Source organism: Hibiscus syriacus, unplaced genomic scaffold (assembly GCF_006381635.1).
Source record: "Hibiscus syriacus cultivar Baekdansim isolate YM2019G1 unplaced genomic scaffold, ASM638163v2 tig00111105_pilon, whole genome shotgun sequence".
In the NCBI taxonomy this organism is placed as follows: Eukaryota; Viridiplantae; Streptophyta; class Magnoliopsida; order Malvales; family Malvaceae; genus Hibiscus; species Hibiscus syriacus.
The window spans coordinates 3,668,342-3,693,279 of NW_024062987.1; the positions used below are offsets into that span (position 1 = coordinate 3,668,342).

At 32.6% G+C, this 24,938-nt stretch overlaps 1 protein-coding gene and 2 pseudogenes across 2 annotated transcripts; all 3 read right to left on the reverse strand.

Moving 5' to 3' along the window:
* Positions 1–5,374: 5,374 nt before the first annotated feature.
* Positions 5,375–9,716, reverse strand: LOC120153925 (annotated as a pseudogene).
* A 1,344-nt stretch (positions 9,717–11,060) lies between these two features.
* Positions 11,061–23,872, reverse strand: LOC120153703 (zinc finger CCCH domain-containing protein 30-like). 2 transcript variants are annotated; one of them, XM_039165610.1, is made up of 2 exons: positions 23,807–23,872; positions 11,061–13,361 (listed from the first exon to the last, which is right to left on the reverse strand). In XM_039165610.1, exon 2 carries the CDS (start codon positions 13,244–13,246, stop codon positions 11,183–11,185), a length of 2,064 nt encoding a protein of 687 aa, XP_039021541.1. In that variant the 5' UTR covers positions 13,247–13,361; positions 23,807–23,872; the 3' UTR covers positions 11,061–11,182. The 2 variants fall into 2 exon arrangements, with proteins under 2 accessions (XP_039021541.1, XP_039021540.1); XM_039165609.1 differs by lacking the exon at positions 23,807–23,872 and adding an exon at positions 13,850–14,037.
* On the reverse strand, positions 20,774–23,238 carry LOC120153702 (annotated as a pseudogene).
* Positions 23,873–24,938: the final 1,066 nt, after the last annotated feature.

Genomic DNA, 24,938 nt, shown 5'->3' on the forward strand with positions numbered 1-24,938 from the left:
TCTACATTTTATGTATGATTTTGTGGATGATGAATTTTCCTCCCTATAATGAGATAAGCTTTGGCCTAAAATCCAGAACAAAGTTTGAATACTTGTGATTTATGAAAGACTAGAACCCTGCTCAAATATCAAATAGATACTCATTTTTTATAGTTGCTTGGATACTTGTATTGTAACTGTAATAGTGACATTTAAAAAAAAATATTTTTTAGGATGGAAAAATATCGTGACTTTGTTCATTTTATTTCTATTTGTATTTAATTTGATATTAATAAATATGCAATTTTTTTTTTGCAGCACACCCAAACAGATTCTGAATCTTTGTCCTTTGAATACAAGTGTAGTGACTGTCAAGTTCCACACAAATATCAAAGAGTTTCAGATAATACTGCTCGTCTAAACTTAGCTCAAACATGCGAGCTTGCTTACAAAAATGAAGTTGGGTTTGCTGACAACGGGAATAAATAAGCTAGGCTTGCTGATAACGGGACTGCCGAGTCCTTTGAATACTTGTGATTTATGAAAGACTAGAACCCTCCTCAAGTATCAAATATGTATCTATTTTTATAGTTGTTTGAATACTTGTGATGTAGCTTTACTCTTGACATTTTAAAAAAAAATTAAGATAGAAAAGATTGTGACTTTGTTACGATACTTTGTTGTTGTGGGAAGGGTTGATCAGCAGATTTTCAGGTACTTAATTTTATTTTCTATTTGTACTTCTTATAAGCATCTTAATCGTCAAATAAATAAATCTTTTTTCTCAGATAAATAAGCTATAAATGTAGAATAGAGAAAAAGGGGTCGGTCCATAGGGATTCGAAAATTTCTAATGTTGATTTGAATTCATCTTTAATCAAGAAATCTGTAAAAAAATAATAATAGGATTTAACAAAGTATGTTAAATAAACAAAAATTAAATAAATAAATACACAAATAATACAAGAATAATAAAAGATTGAAAATAAATAAATAAATAATTCAAGAATAATAATGATTAAAAATAATTATGATGAGAGATAGCTTCTAGCTTCGCTTCACCTCAACCACTGAAATAGATTTTACTTCGAGATCTTGCCGGTTACAGTCTACAAAGCCCAAACCTTGTAACTTGCTATTCTCTCCGGTGAACTAATTTTCGCCGTCAATCCTTGGAATTTAATCCTTTTTTGGATTAACAATGGCTATCAATGTTAACGTCAATTCTTTCTTTAGCGCTGGAAAAGCCCGTGCTCGGATTATAGTGTCTCGATGAGAATCAGACCTGATCATAATTTCCTTTAGTGGATCGTCGTTAAGTTTGTCCTGAGTGAGTTAAACTTACTACAAGTCGATTCTTCTCCCCAACGGTAGATCACAACGCTGATTAAACCAATGTGCACTCTTTAGATTGAAGATGTCGAGATGCTTAAAGGAAAGGCCGATTGTATATCTTTTATTGCCAAATATCAAGAAAGAAATATGAAGATGTGAAGCACTCTTTCAATTCTCACGAAATGGATTGAGTCGTTGCTCAACTATAAGATAAATAGAAGTTTAACTAAGCATGATGAAAATCATACTTAACATGAAGAAGAAAGAAAATAAATTAAAGAAGATGAAGAAGAAAAATAATATTTATTAAAATCTCAAAGCTAATTAAAGCCAAGAAAACAATACATTTATCAAGCTTCACTCTTGGGCGATTACACCAAAAAATCACCCTTTATAACTTTAATTACCTGTCAGACATCATTTCATCTTTATTTATTGATTTAACACCCTTTTGCAGGAAGTCACGTCTCATTCACCGCGCCTTACGCTGATGTGGCACCATGTGGGGGTAAGGCGCGGCCCATGCACGCGCCTGGTGAAACGTGTAAAAAATTAGATGTTAGTTTAGTAAATATTTTTAAAATTGTGTCTAATATGAAGAAGAAAGAAAAGAAAATAAAGAAGATGAAGAAGAAAAATAATATTTATTAAAATCTCAAAGCTAATTAAAGCCAAGAAAACAATACATTTATCAAGCATCACCCCTGGGCGATTACACCGAAAAATCATCCTTTAAAACTTTAATTACCTATCAGACATCATTTCATCTTTATTTATTGATCTAACACCCTTTGCAGGAAGTCACGTCTCATTCACCGCGTCTTACGCTGATGTGGCGCCACGTGGGGGTAAGGCGCGGCCCATGCACCGCGCCTGGTGAAACGTGTAAAAAATTAGACGTTAGTTTAGTAAATATTTTTAAAATGGTGTCTAATATGTAATTAATTTATATTATGGTGATATTTGTATAAAAACGTCAACTTTATTTATTTTTTTTTTTGTGTCAAAAAAACTTTCTACATTAAAATATTTAAATATTCTTTTGAAAATTATTTTATAACTCTATAAATTTTGATTTTTGCATGAAATTACACAATACATATAATCTAGTATAGGAAAACTTTGAAGGTAAGTATTTTAAAATATGAATAATTTTATAAAAGTTTTATAACTAGTATTTCTTTTACAAAATGATGATGATGATGATAAATATTTTATAATTTAAAAAATTATAAATTTCATATATTTTTGAAAAATTTATTGACTTTTAAAATTAATTGTTTAAAATATAATAAATATTAAAATAAACTTTTAATTACAATTGAGGGATCAAATGAATTATTATTCATTAATTGTTATTTTAACAACAGTTAATAATGTTTATTTATTTTTAATAAAATTATTTTGATTTTTGCATGAAATTACACAATACATATAATCTAGTATAGTAAAACTTTGAGGGTAAATATTTTAAAATATGAATAATTTTATAAAAGTTTTATAACCATTATTTCTTTTACAAAATGATGATGATGATGATAATAAATATTTTATAATTTAAAAAATTATAAACTTTATATATTTTTGAAAAATTTATTGACTTTTAAAATTAATTGTTTAAAAATATTTATTAAAATAAAATTTTAATTACAATTGATGGATCAAATGAATTATTATTCATTAATTATTATTTTTAACAACAGTTAATAATGTTTATTCATTTTTAATAAAATTATTTTGATTTATGCATGAAATTACACAATACATATAATCTAGTTTAGGAAAACTTTGAGGGTAAGTATTTTAAAATATGAATAATTTTATAAAAGTTTTATAACCATTATTTCTTTTACAAAATGATGATGATGATAAATATTTTATAATTTAAAAAATTATAAATTTTATATATTTTTAAAAAATTTATTGACTTTTAATTAATTGTTTAAAAATATAAAAAATATTAAAATAAACTTTTAATTACAATTGAGATATCAAATGAATTATTATTTATTTATTATTTTTTAATAACATAACAGTTAATAATATTTACTCATTTTTAATAAAATTAGAATTTAATATTTATTTTATATTTTTTAAAATTAATATTAGAAAAATGGTCCCTCAATAAAGGGGTGATAGTTTTTTAGCTTTACATTATTTTTTATTGAATTTTATTCACTTTTAATTCTTTTTTATGGCATTTTTATTGTTTTTTTTAAAGTGAATAATAATTCATTTGATCTCTCAATTGTAATTAAAAGTTTATTTTAATATTTTAAAAAAATAATTTTAAAATTCAATAAACATTATTAAATGTTGTTAAAAAATAATATCACACAAAAAATAAATAAATAAAGTTGACGTTTTTAAACAAATATAATCCTAATATAAATTAATTGCATATTAGGCATCATTTTAAAAATATTTACAAAACTAACACCGGTTTTTTACACGTTTCGCAAGTCGATGTGCATGGGTCGCGCCTTCATGCAAAGGGTGTTAGATCGGTAAATAAAGATGAAAGAGTGTCTGACAGGTAAATAAAGTTACTCATGGTGATTTTTGGGTATAATCGCCTCACCCTGATGGGTATTTATAGCTTAAAAAACCTGAAAAAAATAAAATATTAACTCTTAAAAATTGAAAACACTTAATTCTTAATTAATAGTAAACTAAAAGTCTTAACAAATAAATAATTAAAATCCTAAGAAAACTAGAATCTCAATTAATTAAATAATAAAATCTCAAATGTTTGAATTTAATTACAACTATTAATTCTTAAAGAATTGTGGTTGCCCGGCTTTTCTTCTTTTATCTTGATGATTGATTTATTTAATTGAAGTTGGCGTCAACTACTCTCAGAAAATAAGAAAATCTGTTTAATTTGTCCTTTAATTGTTGTTTCTCGGAAAATTGAGTACTACACAGATTCGAACATAAATAACTTAAATTAACACTATAAAAGAAGTAAAACAGATTAATTAATAACAAAATAAAACACTCATCAACTTAATTTGATACTATTAAATATGTGATTATTTATTTATTTATTATTATTATTTTGCAGAACACGCAAACAGATTCTAGATCTTTGTCCTTTGAATATAAGTGTAGTGAGTGTCAAGTCCTACACAAATATCAAAGAGTTCCATATAATACTATTCTAAACTTAGCTCAAGCATGTAAGCTTGCTGATGAAAATGAAGAAGCTGGGCTTGCTGACAATTGGAACGAAGAAGCTGGGCTTGCTTAACAACGGGAATGAAGAAGCTAGGTTTTCTGACCTTGCTGACAACGTGGATGAAGAAGCTAAGCTTGCTGACAATGGGAATGAAGATGCTATACCGAAGAGGCCACGATCTGTTTTGAGACCAGTGACAGGAATATGGGGCAAAAGCTTTTCCACTATTTGGACACTATCTCTGAGGCTACATTAGGGTCCGTTTGATTATAGGGTTTGAGAATAATAAACATGACAAGTTGTGCCCCTATTTATTAGCTTTTAGTTATAAATTTTGTGAGAAGGTTGAAGTGCATGATTTCACCAGAGGCATGGTTGAGATCTTGTTGTCAAAAAAGAAGGGAATTGTTAACTCTCAAATACTCATGTCTTGTTAGTGACGGATGATGCTTAATTGCTTATAGTTAAGTGTGTACTTCACTACCCAGTAAAAGAGAGAGTTATTGAAGAAAAATATTTTTATTAACAACGGTAGGTAACAAAATTAATGGCATTCAATACCATCATTTATAAGGACCTGTTTAGAGACGGACGCAAGGGTAAGCTAGGGTTTCAGTAAGGAGAAAAGCATACTGAAGAAAAGGTAAATTAAAAAATTGTCTTCGAATTTATAAAAAAAAAGTTCATAATTTAAATTTTATCTAAAGTTTAGTCGTTAAAATAAAAATTAAATCATTTTATTAACGAATCCTTCCAAAACTTTTAACGGAGTTTAGTAAACAAAAGTTTACAAATACAAAAGGTAAAGGTAAGTGATCTTCTTGTAACTTACCCTTGACCTTTTAAGCAATGGAGAAGAAATTTTATTTTAAGCAATGGAGACTTACAATTTTTCTTGGATAAATATACAATTTTATCGTATTTTTAACAAAATGAACTAGTACATTTAAGTTTGAATGAATTAAAGGGCCAAGGTGTTTTACTTGTCCCTGTAGATTCGCCTTCGTGTCATACATGAACAGAAGTTGCAGGCTGGTTTAAGTTTCTGCACAGAATGGTTTAAGGTAGCAACGGCTTCTTTAAATTCTGACGCTTTTGGGAAGCAACCTCAACAGGGGTTGAACGGTCCGACTGAGAGAAGAGAATGAAGATGTGCATGAGGATGGTGACAATGGCCAACCCTACTCCCGAAAATGCAATGCCCTTCCATGGCGATAGTACCAACCCCATTTCACCAACTTTACCATCCCATATCCCACAATGCATGCCCAACTCCCCATAACCTGTCAACAATACCATTTTAGGTCTCCCAATTTAGCTTCAAAACAAAACCATCGGGTTAATTTCACATGGAAACAATCTCACCACAAGAGACTGAATCGGCAGACCAATGTCCTGCGACTGTTGGTCACTGAAAGTATCCTCAGCTATATGTTTGTCCAACAACTTGTCCTACATATCAGAAATCAAACAAATGCAATGTTATAAAGTAGGAACAATGAACTAATTCAAGCATTATAATAAGGATAGGTATAAAAAAAATCTACTGCAGTGCCTCACCTTCTCCACAAACAGATCTTTACACCACTGTGCAACAGCCTCGTCTGTTTTGGGCAGTTGCTCCATGAGACGCCTCTTAATGTGTACGTGCACCAGCAAGCGAGTGATGGAATGTCATCATCATCATTTGAATAGGCCTGATAGAACTGCAACTCATTCGAATATCCGACTAAGATATTTAAGACTCATAGTTGTAGGTTCAATTATTACATCTCCAGATTAAGGCTTATGTTTCAGTAGAAAAAGTAGAGGGAAAGCTAATACTTCTTTCAGCATGATCTAAAGATTTATATTCTTGCGAGTTTCTTTACTTCAACCCTGCAACTTAAATAATTTCAATGCTGCCATAAAACCAACCACAACTAGTTATCTAATTCCAGAAAAACCGATGACAAACAAACCCGTTGGCCTTCGATACCAAGGGTTCTAAAAGATCTGACCCGTTGGAGATATTTGACACCACATTCAGCCTTTATGCTTGGAGTAAATTTCACAATAATACAGAATTTACAAGTGAACTCAACGAGACAGGAGGCAAACTCTCCAAAGACGTATCAATACGAAACAGAGAAAGCAATGGTGAATAGTCAAATCAATGTGATTAAGCAAAGATATTTTACCTTGCTTTACACAGTTGGCTTGGAATCTGACTTACCACTGAAGATTCTCCTTTGAAAAGAGGCTAAGCAGTGTAGGTGAAGGTGAGGTTTTTGGAATAGCCACTGTAATATCGTAAATGGCCGGGACAAATGAACGCAAATGACTTACGGCTGTAACGAATCCCTGAAGCAACATGATGAAGCAGATATTTCGGCATAGAAAGAATGGTATCAATAAGGTATGTTGACAAAAAACGACGAGCAACTAAAGATAACCAGAACAGAAAGAATCCGACCTTTGTACGTGGAACTAAAACATTTCTAGGTATAGGCAATCCTTGTGAGATTGCATATTCTTGAGCCCCAAGAAGCTTTGCTTGCGTAAAGCGTGTTCCTTCTACGAAAATTGCCAACCAAAAGGGCCGTGGGTAGTTCTTTAAACGTTTAAGGCCTGACTGCAAATATAATTGGACAAGATTTTAACTGAGATAAACAAGGTTGTCTAGAAACAAATAAATACAGCAACACTTATGATCTTGGATATATGTGTATACCACCTAGAGAGCAAGCTTTTACCTTTAGAGTGCTTTCGTCCTTGGCCCATTTTCGTTCCAAAAACAGATACTCAGAAAACCAAATCGACCAGCCAAAGACCTGCAAATATCAGACATGAATTGATTCTTCACAATAATGCAAACTATAATCATTTTTTCCTCTTTATCGAAGAAACTTGCGAAAACAAAATGCGACATTCGAATTAAGTACTTACCGAGCTCATCCATCCCACACGTTTACATGCATGAATGTGTACTCAGGCATATGCAAATATGTTCGAAAATACCATGTAGATGTATGTCATCATCAGCTATTGTGATTCAAAATAGAAGACAACAAACACAATCTCACTGTTGAAAGTTTGAATGAAGAACACCTACGGCAATACATACCGGAAGGAATTTCAATGATTTCTTCATAACAGCTAATACACTGCCAAGACAACCCGATCGCTGTCAAAAGCGAATTTAATTGTATCTTAGCCAAAGAAAATGTTTAAAGAGGAAAAAAAGATTAAAAAGTTGGAATAGATTAATTACGGACCTCAGCCAAAACCCATCCAACTAACCAATCGATATCACTTCTATGGTTGGATATGAGGAGGGCATGTTCCTTACCTGAAAAAGTTAAAAATATCAAATGGCAAGAAACCTGTTCAAAACAATTAGGATTGAACAATACACATTATCTATACAATTCTAAGACTGACAACTAGGTTTCCTAGTAATGGAGATCGATGTTCATACCCATTAAATCTACACATTCCTGATCCTCGAACATTTTAATCTGCAAATAAAATGCCTCAGAGATCAAACTTAACTTCTAGGAGACCAAGGTATGAGATCCATGGTATCAGTTATTTTCCCACATTAACAAAAGTTGGCTCACTAAACATCTATCAGCCCTCGGAGAACATACAAAACTTAGTAGCAACGGTTTAACTCATATATGCATAAGTATTGAACGATTCGACAATGAACTGATCTTTAAGCCTATGGACAAAAAAAATACAACTTGACTTGCGCATCACGCTTTCATCTTTGACACTGCACCGACGAACTCACTTTCCGGTACCATTGTCTCTGTAACATCCGGAGTTACATCTTCCGAATCTCCATTCGCATTCATTGACTGAAAATATCACAACACTAGAATCCGAAAGGAGGTACAAGAAACCTTTGAGTGGGATCTATATATTGTAGCTTTGTTGGAAATGGAAGTATAAAGCATTTAGGCATTTGATCATCAAAATTGGCTTTGAAATTTCGGAAAAGGTTTGGAATAATGATTCAAAACATGTGATTTAAACAGAGGAAATATAAGGAAGCAACTAATACCTTAACTCCTGCCCACCAATCAACAAGCCATATTATTTCCAGCAACAATAACTCTAAAGCCACCCTATTGATCCTTCTATAAGTGTTCTTGGACAGCGGCCAAATGAGAACAAAACTAATTGTCTGGAATAAAGAAAAGGGGAGCATCAATTTGACAACATAAAAAAATGATCATTCATCCTAAAAACAATATTTACACACCAGTTAATCAAACTTGTTTAACACTGTCAATTCTAACTTCTGCAAAAACAAGAGTGATGGACCCATAAACCCCATTTTCAACCAAATTTATAGCTCAGAGATAGATGTCAATGTAGGGATGTAAATGACTCGAGCTTGAACGAATAGAGTTATTTTCATGTTCGATTGTTTATTTTTGAATATATTCAAGTTCCATTCATATTCGTCTAAATTTTTAGAATCATGTTCTTTTTCGTTTATCTTATTTAAGTGTTTGCGTTTGCTTGTTTAATGTTGGGTAACATGTTCTTTGAACGACAGCAACTATTTCTCTCTTTAATCGTTTTATTTTCAAGTTAAAAAATGATGAAATCACGCAACTAGTTCTTAAAATTTCTTAGGGTTCATATTTTGAACTCCAAAATTCGCCTTATATTCAATTTAATCTCTATCTTCACCGATATTAAAATATTAAAAAAAATAAAAGGAAAATGAGAATGGTAAACAAGTTTATGAACCAGCCAATAAATGAGTGTTCATAAACATAAACAAATGAAACACACATTTGTTCATATTCATTCATTTGTTAAATGTACGTAAAATTTTCATCTATATTTATTTATTTAATTTAATAAACGAAAGTTATAAGAAAAATTCGTTCAACCCCGTGCATTCGCATCCTGGGTGCAAATGCAAGTCCATTATCAAAAAATAGAAACATAGAGACCCATTAACCAGCATTTTAAAAAACAAATGTTAAATCCCATTCTAGCTACATTCATTAGCTCATAGATAACATAGATTGAAAACCCAGATGTAAATGCAAGTTCATCAATCATCTCAGCTCAAAAAATTTGAAATGTAGAAACCCATTTTACCGGCATCTTTTAAAGAGAAAGAAAAAAGAACCTGAAAGAGATTGACGAGGAGGCCGGAGATGAAGAAGAGAAGGCTTAATGGGACGATGACAACAGCCGCCGCAATAGCCATCGACACCCACCACCAATTGGCTTCTCGAGATTCGCAGAAAAAAAAAAGATTCGTTGGTTCAATTTACTTGTACACGAGGAGAACATTAGTATATCTTACGTTTTCCTTTTATTTTGTGGGAATTGAATTCGAATTCATTCAAAGTTTTCCCTGTTTCAAGCAGATTTTTTATTTTAATTATTATGAATAGAAGTTGACGAGTTTTCTTTCTTTTCTTCTCTGAGTGTTTAGGGAAAAACATTACTATTATTAACAACAAATAAATCTTTTAATACGAAGATTATCATCCATTTAAAACTTGCATACCTTAAATCCTTTTATAAATTTATTTATTTTTACTTTGTAACAATATTTATCAATTAAAAGATCGATCCCAATTTTTTTTCTAAAAAATATAAAAAAAAATTATAAGTTTTATACCACGGGTAGGTGGATCTCAATCAATCCAAAATAAGATCCGTTCATATCGTATAATTTTTTTTAATTTTAATTTTTTAAGATTATTAGATAAGTAAAAATATACTATTAAAATTAGTCTTATAAAATGAAAAGATATACGCTAAACACTAATATATTAGTTTTATTTCATTGAGATTAACACTAAATTTTATACTAAGATGGCTGAAACACTGACGATTTGTTTGATTGCTTAATAGAATCTATGACAACTACGATGATTTTTTTTAATAATCTATGGTGATTATATGATATTATTTATTTATAATATTTTTTTTAATCATTGACGACATTCACACCCACATACGAATTTATTAGAACTCAGGACCTCTAGCGATAACAATATTCTCTTTAATCATTGAGACTATATAAATTTCAACAACGACAATATTATGTGTTCTTTATTAACGTTAGTATTAATTATGTTTAACGACATTTTTTATTATTCTACTCATTTTTTGACAATATTATTCAACTTTTTTTAAACATATAATCATATATCATAAATTAATAAAATGGTTTATGTAATTATTGTTTAAGGCCAAATTACATCAAATGAATATAAATTTTGTTAAACATAAGAAAGAAAGAAACAAAAAAAGAATACTACGGTGGAGATAAATGTAACAACGACGCTATCAGGAATAGGAACTAAGCAAATAGAACGTTACATCATCATCAGATCATACATACTGAGATAGCAGGCAACGGGAATCTAATTTAGAAATATTTGAAGAAAACAAAAAACCACCTAAACCTGCTCATAATTTCTTTAAAACATAAGACAGATAATCCTCAACCCCTTCCAACTGTTTCGCTGTAATAATAATGATAATAAATTGTGAAAATTGAAGTTTCCATTGTAAAACTAACCTCCTCTCTGCATTCACCTTCTTCTCTGATTTTCCTTAAGCATTCAATCACCAGCAGAATCCGGAAAAAAATACGAATGTTATTTACCAAAACCATTTTTGTTCTCTCTACCTCAGGAGGGCTCAGCGAAACCGGTTTCAGTTTTGCTGAGCCACAAGTTGATCAAGCTGCATTTGCTCGAGCCAAGCACCTAAAGCAGCAGCATTATCCGCCGGATAAGAGTTCATGCTAGAACCCTCACCTGAGACGGGTGCTGCTATTTTCTCTTTGATCTCAGTGGGAGATTCTTTTACAAGGGACTGAACCCATGATAAATCGGGCTCGTCTCCATTACCGAGCTCAAATGAGGACGACCTGCGATGCTTGCCTAGCCCATCAGAATTGACAGCCCAGTCTGGCTTCCCATCGGAGGATCCCCATTTTGACCATGAATTCCCCGGGGAACCAACAATGGCAGCCGAGCCGGAGCTGAGCTCCCTAGAGCTTAGGCTGCGAAATTCTTGCTGTTTCTCCCGTTGAGCTAACATTGAAACCCGAGAGCTCATCGGTGAGATAGGTTCGACATTTCGAGGAGACATCCTACCGGATAGAGAAGCCTGCAAGAGAGGGTGCTCTATATTTTTAGGAGAAAAATTTGTGTTTACAGGTGATAGCATGTTCTGCTGTTGCTGAAATTGATTGAGAACAGCGGACTTATGAGTTGGAGAGAAAACAGCAGCAGCCATTGCTTGATCAGAGTATCGAGGAGATGAGCTCTCAGCAGAAAATATATCATCAAGATTTGAAGGGGTCAGAGTCTTCAATCGTCCAGATCGGTTAAGAGAACTTGAACTCATAGATGGCTGATTAAGGCCAGATAACTCGTTCATCAATTGATGTTGCTGCACATCAAAATCAGACAGCAAATTGAAGTCTTCAGCTTGAATGTCTCTCGCATTAAGAGACGATCGCAACCGACTAGATTGAAGATTGCTTCCAGGAAGATGCAGGGCCGGAACATTAGGCTGTGGCCAGCCAACATTAGAGTGAGACATGCCATTCATAGAGGGAGACATGGGTGGAGTGAACGGTGATGGAGACATAACTGATACAGATGAAGGTGATCCAGGCAGGAGACTCATGGCAGCAGCAAAATCCATTGCTGTAGCACCGGAAGTACTAGATCGAGGAGATGGAACAGCTGAACCAGTGGAGACATAAAGAGGTCGGAGTTCCTCAGCAGTGTGAGCAAAGAAGCAGACTCTCCTTGCACAACTCGTACCATCCTTGCACAGCCGGGTCCGATACTGAGCAGGGTGTAGCCAGCATTCGAATACACCATGAGCATATTCACACATATCTCCTCGCCTACATGCCCCCTTGCGAAAATCAGGGCAAGGAACACAACTGTAATGGAACTTCCTAGGATCCCTTCTTCGAGCATTCTCTCCAGGGTGAACAAATGGGCACTCAGTCCAATCATGGGAGTAGGCACGTGAACAAGGCCGCACCTTGAATGAATACATTCGGAACTCATCGGTTGAATAGATGCTATTCTTGATGTCTGGAAGAGATGGATCAATTGGGTATTCTTTCTTCTCCGATGCCCAAGAAATAGGAACATCACTTGGCCTTGACTTCATGGGGGAATCTGAACCAGATGACAATAAACCATTTTCCTGCAAAGGAGAGAGTGGAGGGGAGCTGGAATTGTCAACGACTGACACACTTAAATTCCGTTCAAACCCGGAATTCTCAGTCGCAAGGAGTTCTTCAAGAGTTAATTTCACAGCCTGAAGCTTTGGAGGAACAACAATAACATCAACAGGAAGATGACCATTGGCATCAACCATATTTACATCAGCACCGGCTGTTAAAAGCAGCTTCACAACATCGATAGCATTAACCGCCCCACCCGAGGCAGCACAATGAAGGGCAGTGCTTTTGTCACGGCCGCACACGCGATTCACATTCGCATCCGAAGATGAAAGGATCAGCTCAATAATATCAATGCTACCATACGTAGAAGCAACCATCAACGGAGTTCTCTCCTCATTAACCATCTGTTTCAACCCTTTTTGACGACCATACCATAATCCAACCTCATCAACACCGAAAGGATTATGTTCAATCCACCTTTTAAAGCCCTCAACATCGTTGTTAGCAGCAAGCTCAAGCAAGCTTGCAAAAGCATCTTCAGTCACTACAGTCAAGAGATTCATATCTACACTAGGATGTCTGTTATCTTCTGAAAGAAAGTATTTAAAGTTATAGGAGACGGCTTCAGATTTAACTGCTTCGATCCACAGCACATGCTATCATTTGATAAGAATCCAACTGAGATTTAAAAAATTAAAATCAACATATGAAGAAAGTTTCATATATTTATATGCATACATATAATCCAATATTGCATAAAATATTACAATATTCAATAAGATATTACTGGATTATAAGAAGAAGAAAAAAGCATAAGTACAACGTATTTTCCAACGCTTTCAAACATAAGTACAGAAAGCAAAACGTAGGATCTTATTAAATTTTTTAGAGAAATTGAAGTTCAATTAATATCAGAAAATCATGAACAAAAAGATAGATTCTCTTCTATTTTCTTTTTTTAACTTCCATTCAAGTTTTCCCCCGTAAATAAACAAAAAGATCAAAAGCATGAGCAAATATATTTACATGATCATCAACATCAAACTAAAATAACTCCAAAAAACTATCATATGAAACAGTGAGAACAGAAGTAGATAAAAGATCGGATTCAGGAGAAAGCAAAACAAAAAATTAACTTAAAATAAAACCCAGATGAAAAACCTTACCGAGTCAATAATCCATAGATCTACCCGGAAATGAAGAACTGAGTCTTTCAGATTTATCTTCCATAATGAAAAAAATAATAATAATCTCAATTAGAACTTTTTTTGTTTTTATGGGTATTTTTTAAGTGAGAGGGTAGGAGTTCTGAGAAAATGAACAGCTTCTCATCTCCATTTCCTATGTTACTGCTGCTTTTTCTTTCATTTAATTTTAAAAAAGTTGAAGAGTTTTTTTATTTTATAAAATTGAAGTGGACTGACTAATAGAAAAAAGATAAAAAAAAAGAAAAGAAAATGACGTTATTCCCCCTGTATGTTGACCAATCAAATTGTAACGCCTCGTTTCCATAAAGGAAAATATGCCATTAAAAATTAAAGCTAGGGTTATTCTCGTCATGGAGATTTTCTTATTCTGGACGTGGCGTAGTTTTATTGGTTTATGATGTTTTAAGTAGACAGACGACCTAAGTTTTGTGTAATAATACTTTAACATTGTCTTCCGGTCAAATTGCTTAGAAATTCAACTTAAATTCACCCTACATTGATGGTAAATTTTCGAAACAAAGTAATTATCAGGTGCAACATCACTCACGGGAAACACCAATAATCGCTTAGTTGGCAGCTTTTCCTTGGCTGGATATGAACGAAACCCATACGATCCTGACACCTCATTTGGTGTCGATATGGGGGAAAGTAGGGAAAATATGCTCTTTTACTAAAGTGTAAGGGCAACCGAGAACCGGTTGAGGAAGTGGAAAGGTTGGGAGATGACCGGTTAAGTGAGTAAAAGGAGGGGATGTGACCGGAGGTTCCGGTGAAAGCGCGGGCGTGCGCGAGAAGAGGAATTGAACTGGGATTTAAGAGAAATGGAGTCCGCCAATCCTAATGGACTCTTTTAAGAGTACGAAGGGCGGACTTTAAAGACCTTATCAATTTTGGTTAATTGTGGATTCATATCACAAATGGAAGGAAACAAAAACAAAAAAGGCGTGGAGCACCAACACGCGCAAAATTTTCAATACACACCATGTTTTTAATTCGTAAAAAATGAATTATTTATTTATATTTAAGACTTTTTCGAGTATCTTAGATTTCTTTTAAATAAATAAATTTATTAAATACACTTAAAAATAGATGCATATAAAATATAAGTTGAATTTAAATTACAATAATTAAGGCTCAAGTTCGATTCAAATATCTTTTTATTTTTATTTAACACATGTAATTTATAAAATTTAAAACCTCTTCAAGTATTTTAGATTTTTTTATGTTTTTGTAGGGACTTTATGATTTTAAGTGATTAATTTTCTTATGTTTAATAAAATATTTTTATTATGTATTTAATTTATGATTGTGGTTGTAAACCTTCATTATAATTAGATATTTTTTATTTTTAATAAAATCAACGACTTCTATAAAAAATTGACTATGTTTCAAACTTTTTAAAAAATAAAATTAATAAATATTAAATAAAAATATTCTTAGAAAAAATATAAATAACTTAAGTGAACTTGAATTTATTATTTTATGAAAAAAGAACTTATTAAAATATGAAATGAATATGTCACGTCGTTATTTTAAAATTTAAGAATTTTTATGTTCTTTTATATGAGATTAATATCCATATCTACTTTTAACGAGTCATATTCCCTTATTAGTTCTTGTAACATTTTCGTCACGATATATTATTATAGTTGTTCATTTTAGTTATTTCATTTCTTAAGACATTGAGTAGAAAATCAATTAGTTAAAAAATTATTTTTACATCACTTATCATAATAATATTAATTTTATCAGAAAATATTGGAATAAAAGTAATGATTCAATAATAAATATATGATCCCACATTTCAATTCTTTCACATTTTATAATTTGATTAATAAATTGTTTTTTTAGAAATTTAAAAAGTAATTTAAATTTTTTATATTTTGGTTCAATGATCCACTTTTCTCACGTGGATGCATAATTAGATAAAACTATTTGTAAACCGTTAATTTTATTAAAATAAAAAATATATAAATTACAATTGAATTTTATAACTATAACCATAAATTAAAATGTATGATAAGAACATTTTTCCTATAATCATTATAACAAGAAATTAGTCACTTAAGATCACACACTGATACAAGAAAAATATTAAAAACCTAATCAAATCAACTTAAACAAAAGGTAGATACGAACAGATCTGATCGCATTCGTAAACAAACTACAAAAAGAGCTATTGAAATACCACCGATAAACTGTAAATCAGATCAAACGGCGTGTGAAAACTATCTACGAATGTAAATCGTGTATTCAAATCTAGTATAAGGGTCAAAAGCAGGGAAGATCGGCATAATAAAAATTGTGTAAAGTATCTCTTTTTGTAATTTTTAAATAAACTAGTAGTTAAAAATCGTTGGGCTTGACTAGTATCGATATTATGCTTTATGATATCGATATCACTGTGTAAAGTAGTATCAATACCCCTTTGAATATTTGTACATATTTTGCATTCTGGAATTTAAACAATTTGAAAAACAACAGACAGTATCGATACTTAGTATCGATACTTCTCTTACCTTTGGTATCGGTACCACATGAACAGTATCGATACTGTAAAAACAATATCGCTACTACGTATCCAGAAAACTGATTTGTGCTCAAATTTTAGTTTAATAGACTTTGAATTATTTTTAAAAAGTTTAAACAAATTCAATTAAGTCTAAAAAAATTTGATTTAATTTATTATATTAAAACATTATAAAACATGTTTCAACAATATTCTCGAACCACCTTCAATTTAGTCGGCTGCGATCTGCTCTTAATGCAAGAGACATTCAAGCCGAAGGCTTCAACTTGCTGCCTGATTTTGATCTGCAACAACATCAACTGATGAATGAGGTACCTGGCCTTTATCAGCCATCAACGAGTTCAAGTTCTTTTAACCGTTCTGGTCGAATGAAGCCCCTGACCCCATCAAACCTTGATGATCTCTTTTCTGCTGAGAGCTCCTCTCAACGGTACTCTGACCAAGCGTTGGCTGCTGCTGTTTTCTCCCCAACGCATAAGTCGGCTGTTATCAATCAATTTCAGCAACAGCAAAACATGCTATCATCTATTAATACAAAATTTTCTCCTAAAAATATCGAGCATCCTTTCTTGCACACTTCTCTATCCGGTCGAATGTCTCCTCGAAAAGTCGAACCTATCTCACCAATGAGCTCTCGGGTTTCAATGTTAGCTCAACGGGGGAAGCTGCAAGAATTTCGCAGCCTAAGCTCAGGGGAGTTCGGCTCTGGCTCGGCTGCCATTGTTGGTTGGCCAGTTAATTCATAGTCAAAATGGGGATCATCCAATGGGCCGGACTGGGCTGTCAATACCGATGGGTTAGGCAAGCATCGTAGGTCATCGTCATTTGAACTATGTAATGGAGACGAGCCTGATTTATCATGGGTTCAATCTCCCGTAAAAGAATCGCCCACTGAGATCAAAGAGAAAATTGCAGTACCGGTCTCGGGTGATGGTTCTAGCATGAACTCCGATCCAGTCGATAATGCCGCATTAGGTGCTTGGCTCGAGCAAATGCAGCTCGATCGACTTGTGGCTCAGCAAAACTGAAACCGGTTTCGTTGAGCCCTCCTGAGGTAGAGAGACAACAAAAAGGTTCTTGCAAACTACATTCGAATTGTTTCTTCGGATTTTCGGATTCTGTTGGTGATTGAATGTTGAAGGAAAGATTAGAATGGAAACTTCAATGTTCACCAATTAGTATCAGTATTGTTACAACAACAACAGTTAGAGCAAGATGTAACAACCAACTAAACTTCTGGCGTAATTCCTGTTTCAAATAGCTTCATTGTTATACATATAAATTTCCATAGCTTATGACATATTATTCTTCAATTTGATAGACGGGTACTGTTTTTCCAAATTTAATAATAAAAATGTGGGTTTTTAAGGACTATTATCTTTCCATGACTAAAGTAAAGTTATGTGGATAAGAAGACAATGGAAAATTGCAAAATGTCTCTCACTACATGCGTGATAGAAAAGATAAAGAGGGTGATATCTCTATCAGATTAATAAAGGGTTAATGTCACATTAAGTCCCTGCATTTTCGTTGGATGTTCAATGCGGTACTAATAAGGGTTTATATTTCTTTTGAAAAATAAATCAAAGAAGAAAATAAATATTTGGATCGACGACATATAAGTCCATTAAGAACTATAAAGTTAGAAAAGAGACATATATTCTGCTTTGAAATTTTACATTAATTACTTTTCCTCTTTGATTTATAGCCTTCATTGAAATAATAGAAAAGCGAATCAAAAGTCTTCGACTTTCGGTGCCTTAGCCGCTACCCACAAGTATTTTTCTCCGATAAATAGGAAAAAGAATAGAGTCAAGATTTACCTGAAGGGCGTGTTTGGTTCAAGTCATCTCACATTATCGGGGAATGAAATATCATTTTCCCGTTTGGTTGACAAACATTCCCATCCCCCAGTAATCCTTTATTCTCAGCAGTGATGTTTTAGGGATATATTACCAGGAATGTGATTAACCACTTCCTTTAGGTATTATTGGATTACCGGCGTTTTGGACTAAAATACCCTTAATATTTTTTTCCCAAAAATATCATTCTTCTGTCGTTTAATAAAAAAATTCTACGAAGGTTAAATTATAAAATTATCCTTAAACTATTTTAGATTTACAAAAAAATCTATAATTAGAATTTTATATAAAGTTCAGGGGTTAAAATAAAAGTTTACCCTTTCATTAAACCTATTTATCTTTCAATTTTGTAAAAAAAATATATATATAAATTTTATGAATTTAAATTTTTTAAAGAAAATATTTAAATTAATTATATTAAAATTATAGTAGATTTCAAATTATTAAAAAAACAAATATATAATAAGGGTAATTTGATAAAAATATACATTCCAATAATCTTTTATTCCTTTAACCAAACATTATAATCTTACATTTCTGCTAAATTAACTAAACACAAAATACAACATTCTCAGTAATCTTATTCCCGTCGGTAATCTTATATTCTATGAACCAAACGCACCCGAACTGTTTTATTTCCAATGCTTTGATTTTTTTCATCATTGTTTGAAAGTAAAATAAATAAAGAGATATAAATTTAATATAACTATTTATCTATCTAACCCATAAATCAATGTGATTAAGGAGTAGTTGAAGTTTTGTAAAAAATAGATTAAAATTTAAAAGAGAAATTATGAACTAAAGTTAAATAATCCTCCAAATTGACATTGTTTTATTTGATTGCAATAAAACAATAGAATTTTGAATAATCGTTTAATTTTAGTATCTTCTACTTTTTAGCCTGATTTTTACAAAGCTTCAACTACTCTGTGATGACATTAGCATATGAGATTGATAGGTATATAACAATATATCCCAAGCTTACTTAGCTAATTTTGTTTTTACATAGAAGTGGTGTTTTGATTGTGAAAGGAATTTCAATTATTTATGCATGTCTTGTCTTTATTTATTTTTATAGAATATCTTTAGAAAAAAGATATAGTATAAATAAATAAATAAATAAAAATATATTATTTTAGTGATAAAATCTAATTTAATACCTATAAGAATTAATTTTATCAATGAAATGCCATAAAAAATGTATGTAAATATGGTTAAAGCATACACAAATGTTTAGAACATCTTTCACAATCAAGATTACCACTGCCTTTACCATATGTACATGCAAACAAAATTAGCCGAGTCAGCTTTGGGTTTTATGCATTACACACTCATATATTATAGTGGATTATATGATTGCAATAAAAATGGATAATTATTTAATTTTAGTTTATATTAATATATAGAATTAATGTAATACTTTATGCCTATAGATATATGCATCTCAATCACCAAACCATATATATTATTCATATTAAATGAATATGAATAATATATAATGTTGTCAAATCCGACAACCAATATTTTTTATTAATTTTATATTACAATTCTTAGTATATAATTTTTTTATAGAACTTTTAATGTATAAAGTTATATTATAAAAATAAAATTAGTAGTGTTTTTATTGATTGCGTGGAAAAGTTTATGCCAAATTATTATATAAAACTTAATATAAGTTTCATTATTATAATTCAAAATTGAAAGTATGAAATAGAAAAATATAAATGTAAGTTTTAAGTTTTGCATTTATTAAGTATTTCTTTTACTTTATAAGTTATAAAATTTTGTATTTTTCCATTATTTCATAATATCCTTGTTAGCCATAATAAAAAAACACAAATTTTATAACTTGGAAAAATATATACGAATACTCTTCCTCACTGCATGCAATAAAAGCAGTGAAAATGGCAACAGTAAAGAACGAAAATGGCCCCGGCTATACGGTATTGCTTGATATCTCTCTACTATTAAAGTTATTAAAGGTTCTTTAAATATTATTTTATTGTGTCATTCGACTATTAAAAGTTACAAAATAGTCATAAATTTCTTATTATGTTCTTTTCCGTTAAAAAACAACGATTGTTTAAACTAGACGTTAACACGATAATTGTGATATAATAGTCGAGGGAGATTTTGAGATCAAATTTTATCATACCACATCTAACAAGTTATCATTAAGCTCAGAATATTGTTCATCTTTTAATAGAAAATGATAAGTTTGAAACATAACGAATAATCGGGTAACCATTTTGTAACTTTTAATAGTCGATGGACTTAACAGAATAACACTCTGTAGTCGAAGAACTATTTTGTAAATTTTAATAATCGAGGAACTTAATAAAACAGTCGTGACCATTTGCATTATTTACCCAAATGGAAAATGATATCAAACTAAAGAATAACATGTAACAATGAAGCTAGTAGGAATAGGAATTAAGAAATAAACTTTTGTTGAATGTTACATCATCTTCGTCATCAAAGGATGATAAGTTGCAGCAATGCAAATCTGATTTAGAAATATTTGAACAAAAAACACCTAGTCTTGCTCATACTTTCTTTAAAACATAAGACAGGGATTGCCCTCGACCTCTTCTAACTGTGTTGTTGTAATAATAATAACAAAGACAATAAATGGTGGAAATTGAAGTTTCCATTCAAAAACTGACCTCAATCTCTTTGCCTTCACCATCATTTCCTCTTTACCTTCAACATTCGATCACCAGCTGAATCCGAAAATCCGAAAAAGAATACAAATGTTATTTACCGAAACCTTTTTTGTTGTCTCTACCTCATGAGGGCTCGATGAAACCGGTTTCAGTTTGGCTGTGCCACAAGTTGATCGAGCTGCATTTGCTTGAGCCAATCACCCAACGCAGCATTATTGACCGGATCTAAGGTCATGCAAGAACCGTCACCTGGGACGGATGCTGTAATTTCCTCTTTGATCTCTGTGGGAGATTCTTTTACAAGGGATTGAACCCATGATAAATCGGGCTCGGTTCCATCACGGAGCTCAAACAAGGACCTGGGGTGCTTGCCTAACCCATCGGCATTTACAGCACAGTCCGGATTCCCATTGGATGCTCCCCATTTTGACCATGAATCCACATGAGGGGAACCAACGATGGCAGCAGAGCCAGAGCCAAGCTCTCTAGAGCTTAGGCTGCGAAATTGTTGCTGCTTCTCCCGTTGAGCTAACAACGAAACCCGTGAGCCAATTGGTGAGATAGGTTCAACATTTCGAGGAGACATCCTACCAGACGGTGAAGCCTGCAAGAGAGGATGTTCAATATTTTTTGGAGAAAAATTTGTATTTATAGGTGATAGCATGTTTTGCTGTTGCTGAAATTGATTGAGAACGATAGACTTATGGGTTGGAGTGAAAACAGCAGCAGCCATCGCTTGATCCGAGTACCGTGGAGAGGAGCTCTCAGCAGAAAAGAGATCATCGAGGTTGGAAGGGGTAAGGGTCTTCATTCGACCGGATCGGTTAAATGAACTTGAACTCATCAGCTGATGTTGCTGCGCATCAAAATCAGGGAGCAAGTTTAAGTCTTCGGCTTGAATGTCTCTCGCATTAAGAGAAGATCGCAGCCGACTAGATTGAAGGTTGCTTCCAGGAAGATGCAGCGCTGGAACATTAGGTTGTGGCCAGCCAACATTAGAATGAGACATGCCATTCATGGAGGGCGACATGGGTGGAGTAAACGGTGACAGAGACATAACTGATACAGATGAAGGTGATCCGAGCAAGAGACTCATGGGGGCTGCAAAATCCATAGCTGTAGCACCGGAAGTACTCGATCGAGGAGATGGAACAGCCGAACCAGTGGAGACATACAGAGGTCGTAGTTCCTCGGGCATATGAGCAAAGAAACATACTCTTCTAGCACAACCAGTACCATCCTTGCACAACCGGGTCCGATACTGAGCAGGGTGTAGCCAGCATTCAAAAACACCATGAGCATATTCACACATATCTCCTCGCCTACATGCCCCCTTGCGAAAATCAGGGCAAGGAACACAACTGTAATGGAACTTCCTAGGATCCCTTCTTCGGGCGTTCTCCCCGGGATGAACAAAGGGGCACTCAGTCCAATCATGGGAGTAGGCACGTGAACAATGTCGCACCTTGAATGAATACATCCGAAACTCATCGGTTGAATAGATGCTATTCTTGATGTCCGGAAGAGATGGATCAATCAGATATTCTTTCTTCTCTGGAGCCAAAGAAATAGGAGCATCACTAGGCATCGACTTCATTGGGGAATCCGTACTAAATGACAATGACCCGTTTTCCCGCAAAGGCAATAGGGGAGGGGAATCAGAATTTGCTATGGCCGACACCCTTGAATTCATATCGAAGCCGGAACTATCGGTCGCAAGGAGTTCTTCAAGAGTTAATTTCACATCTCCAAGCTTTGGAGGAACGACAATAACATCAGAAGGCAAATGACCATTGGCGTCAACCATATTTACATCGGCACCGGCAGCTAAAAGCAGTTTCACAACATCGATAACATTAACAGCCCCACCAGATGCAGCACAATGAAGGGCAGTGCTTTTATCACTTCCACACACACGGTTAACATCAGCATCAGAAGACGAAATGATCAGCTTAAAAACATCAATGCTACCGTACATAGAAGCAACCATCAATGGAGTTCTCTCCTCATTGACCATCTGTTTTGACCCTTTTTGACGACCATGCCATAATCCAACCTCATCAACACCAGAAGGATCATGCTCAATCCATCGTTTAAAGCCCTGAACATCATTTTTAGCAGCAAGCTCTAGCAAACTTGCAAAAGAATCTTCAGTCACTACACTCAAGTGATTCATATCTACACTAGGAGATGTCTGCTATCTTCAAAAGAAGTATTCGATGTTATCAGAGTCGGCTTCAGGTTTAGCCACTCCCATCCATAGCACATGCTATCATTTGGTAAGAATCCAACTTAGATTAAAAAATGAAAAAAAGGCATCCATCAGAAGCAACATCTGGAGATAGATTAATTTCATATTATGATCAAATATTCCATAAGATATTATTCGAGAAAAAAACCCAAAATAATCTAGAACAGAATAAATTGATAAATCCACTTGGGATTCTCTAACAAAACAACAACAACTGAGCAAAGGCCACCAAGTCTCTTTATTAAGAACATGCAACCCAAAGCATAACTAACAGTAAAGCTAAATTAAAAAAAAACTCATTATATTATCATTAAAATTAATAAAGGATCTTGCAGCAGATCTTTCAATTGTGAAAGCAAGCAAACTAAAATAACTTCAAAAATATAATAATGAAAAATTACTGACAGTAGAAGTAGATAGGAGATCTGATTCTGACCAAATCAAAATTAAAAAGAAAAAAGCTAAAAGGGAAAGTTTAAACAAACTAATTTTCACTGCATGTGATCAACCCACTCATTACACAACGTAGATATACCAAAAACAAAGTTCCTTTTTAAGTAAAAGATAATAATGAACTTAAACTAAAACCCAGAGAAGGAGCGTTACCAGTTCAAAAATCCATCTTAGCTCCAAGAATCCAATAAAAACGAGACAGATCTACTCTGAAAGAAGAACCGGTTATTCTTCGATATATGTCTTCAAAGATGAAAAAAACAACATATTAGTTAGATTTATATATTTTCGGGTGTTTTCTTAAAGCTCGAAGGTGAGACTCCTCATAACATGAACAGTTTCTCAACTAATAAAATAATATATAAATGGACTATCTCATAAAAAGAAGGGTAAAGTACAAAAATGTTCATCAACTATAAGTTTTTATTTTATTGAGTAATCATATTATTAAAAGTTATAAAATAATCTTTTAATTATAAGGTTTTATTTTATTTAGTCTTTCGACTATTGAAAGTTATAAAATATTTCGAGAGACTAAAGATGTTCGTTTGCAGTTGCAGGGCACCCTGCTTAAAAGAGAAGGTATTAACATTCGTCTTTTCCTAGATTAGGGTAAAGTCTAATTGTTGAATTTATTCGTAGGGTAATATAAAAGTGTTGCTGGTCATTGAGATTGGGTTGCATTGTATAGGGGGTTGTTTGTTGGTGGGTTGATGCATATTAGTTCTCATTTCCGTTGGTATGGTTTTTACTTTTTATTTGAAATCTGATGCCTTGTACTCTTTGTAGTAGGTCTATGTTTATTCGATAATGAAAATACATTATTTGGAAATTTATGATTTCTTTAATTACTGAAGTAAGTTGATTCGTGTGATAATTTATGATGTTATTAATTAGGATAAGTCCCTCAACAAGTAACTTTAAGTTTGTGTAAGAGTAATAAATTTGGAAAGAAAGGGGAAAAGTGGGTAATAATTTAACTAGGTCAAATTGCTTAGAAAACCAACCTAAATTGCCTTTTATTACAATTACACGACGGTTAAATTCAAGAAAAGTAACCACCAAGTCCAATCTTTCCTATTGAGCATTGTTAAATTTAGAAACACTTTTAAAGATGATCATATATATATAATTTTTTATACATATGGATGAACATAAGTAAATTTTTAAAATAAATATAATTAGTTAAATAAATAATTAATTTAAAAAATTAGATTTCAAAATAAATATGTTTCCACTTGAATAATATTTACATCCGTCATTATTAGAGAGAATACGACGATAA

Coding starts and splice junctions, on each gene's coding strand:
- LOC120153703 (XM_039165610.1), bottom strand. CDS start 13,246: ATGAATCTCTTGACTGTAGTGACTGAAGATGCTTTTGCAAGCTTGCTT.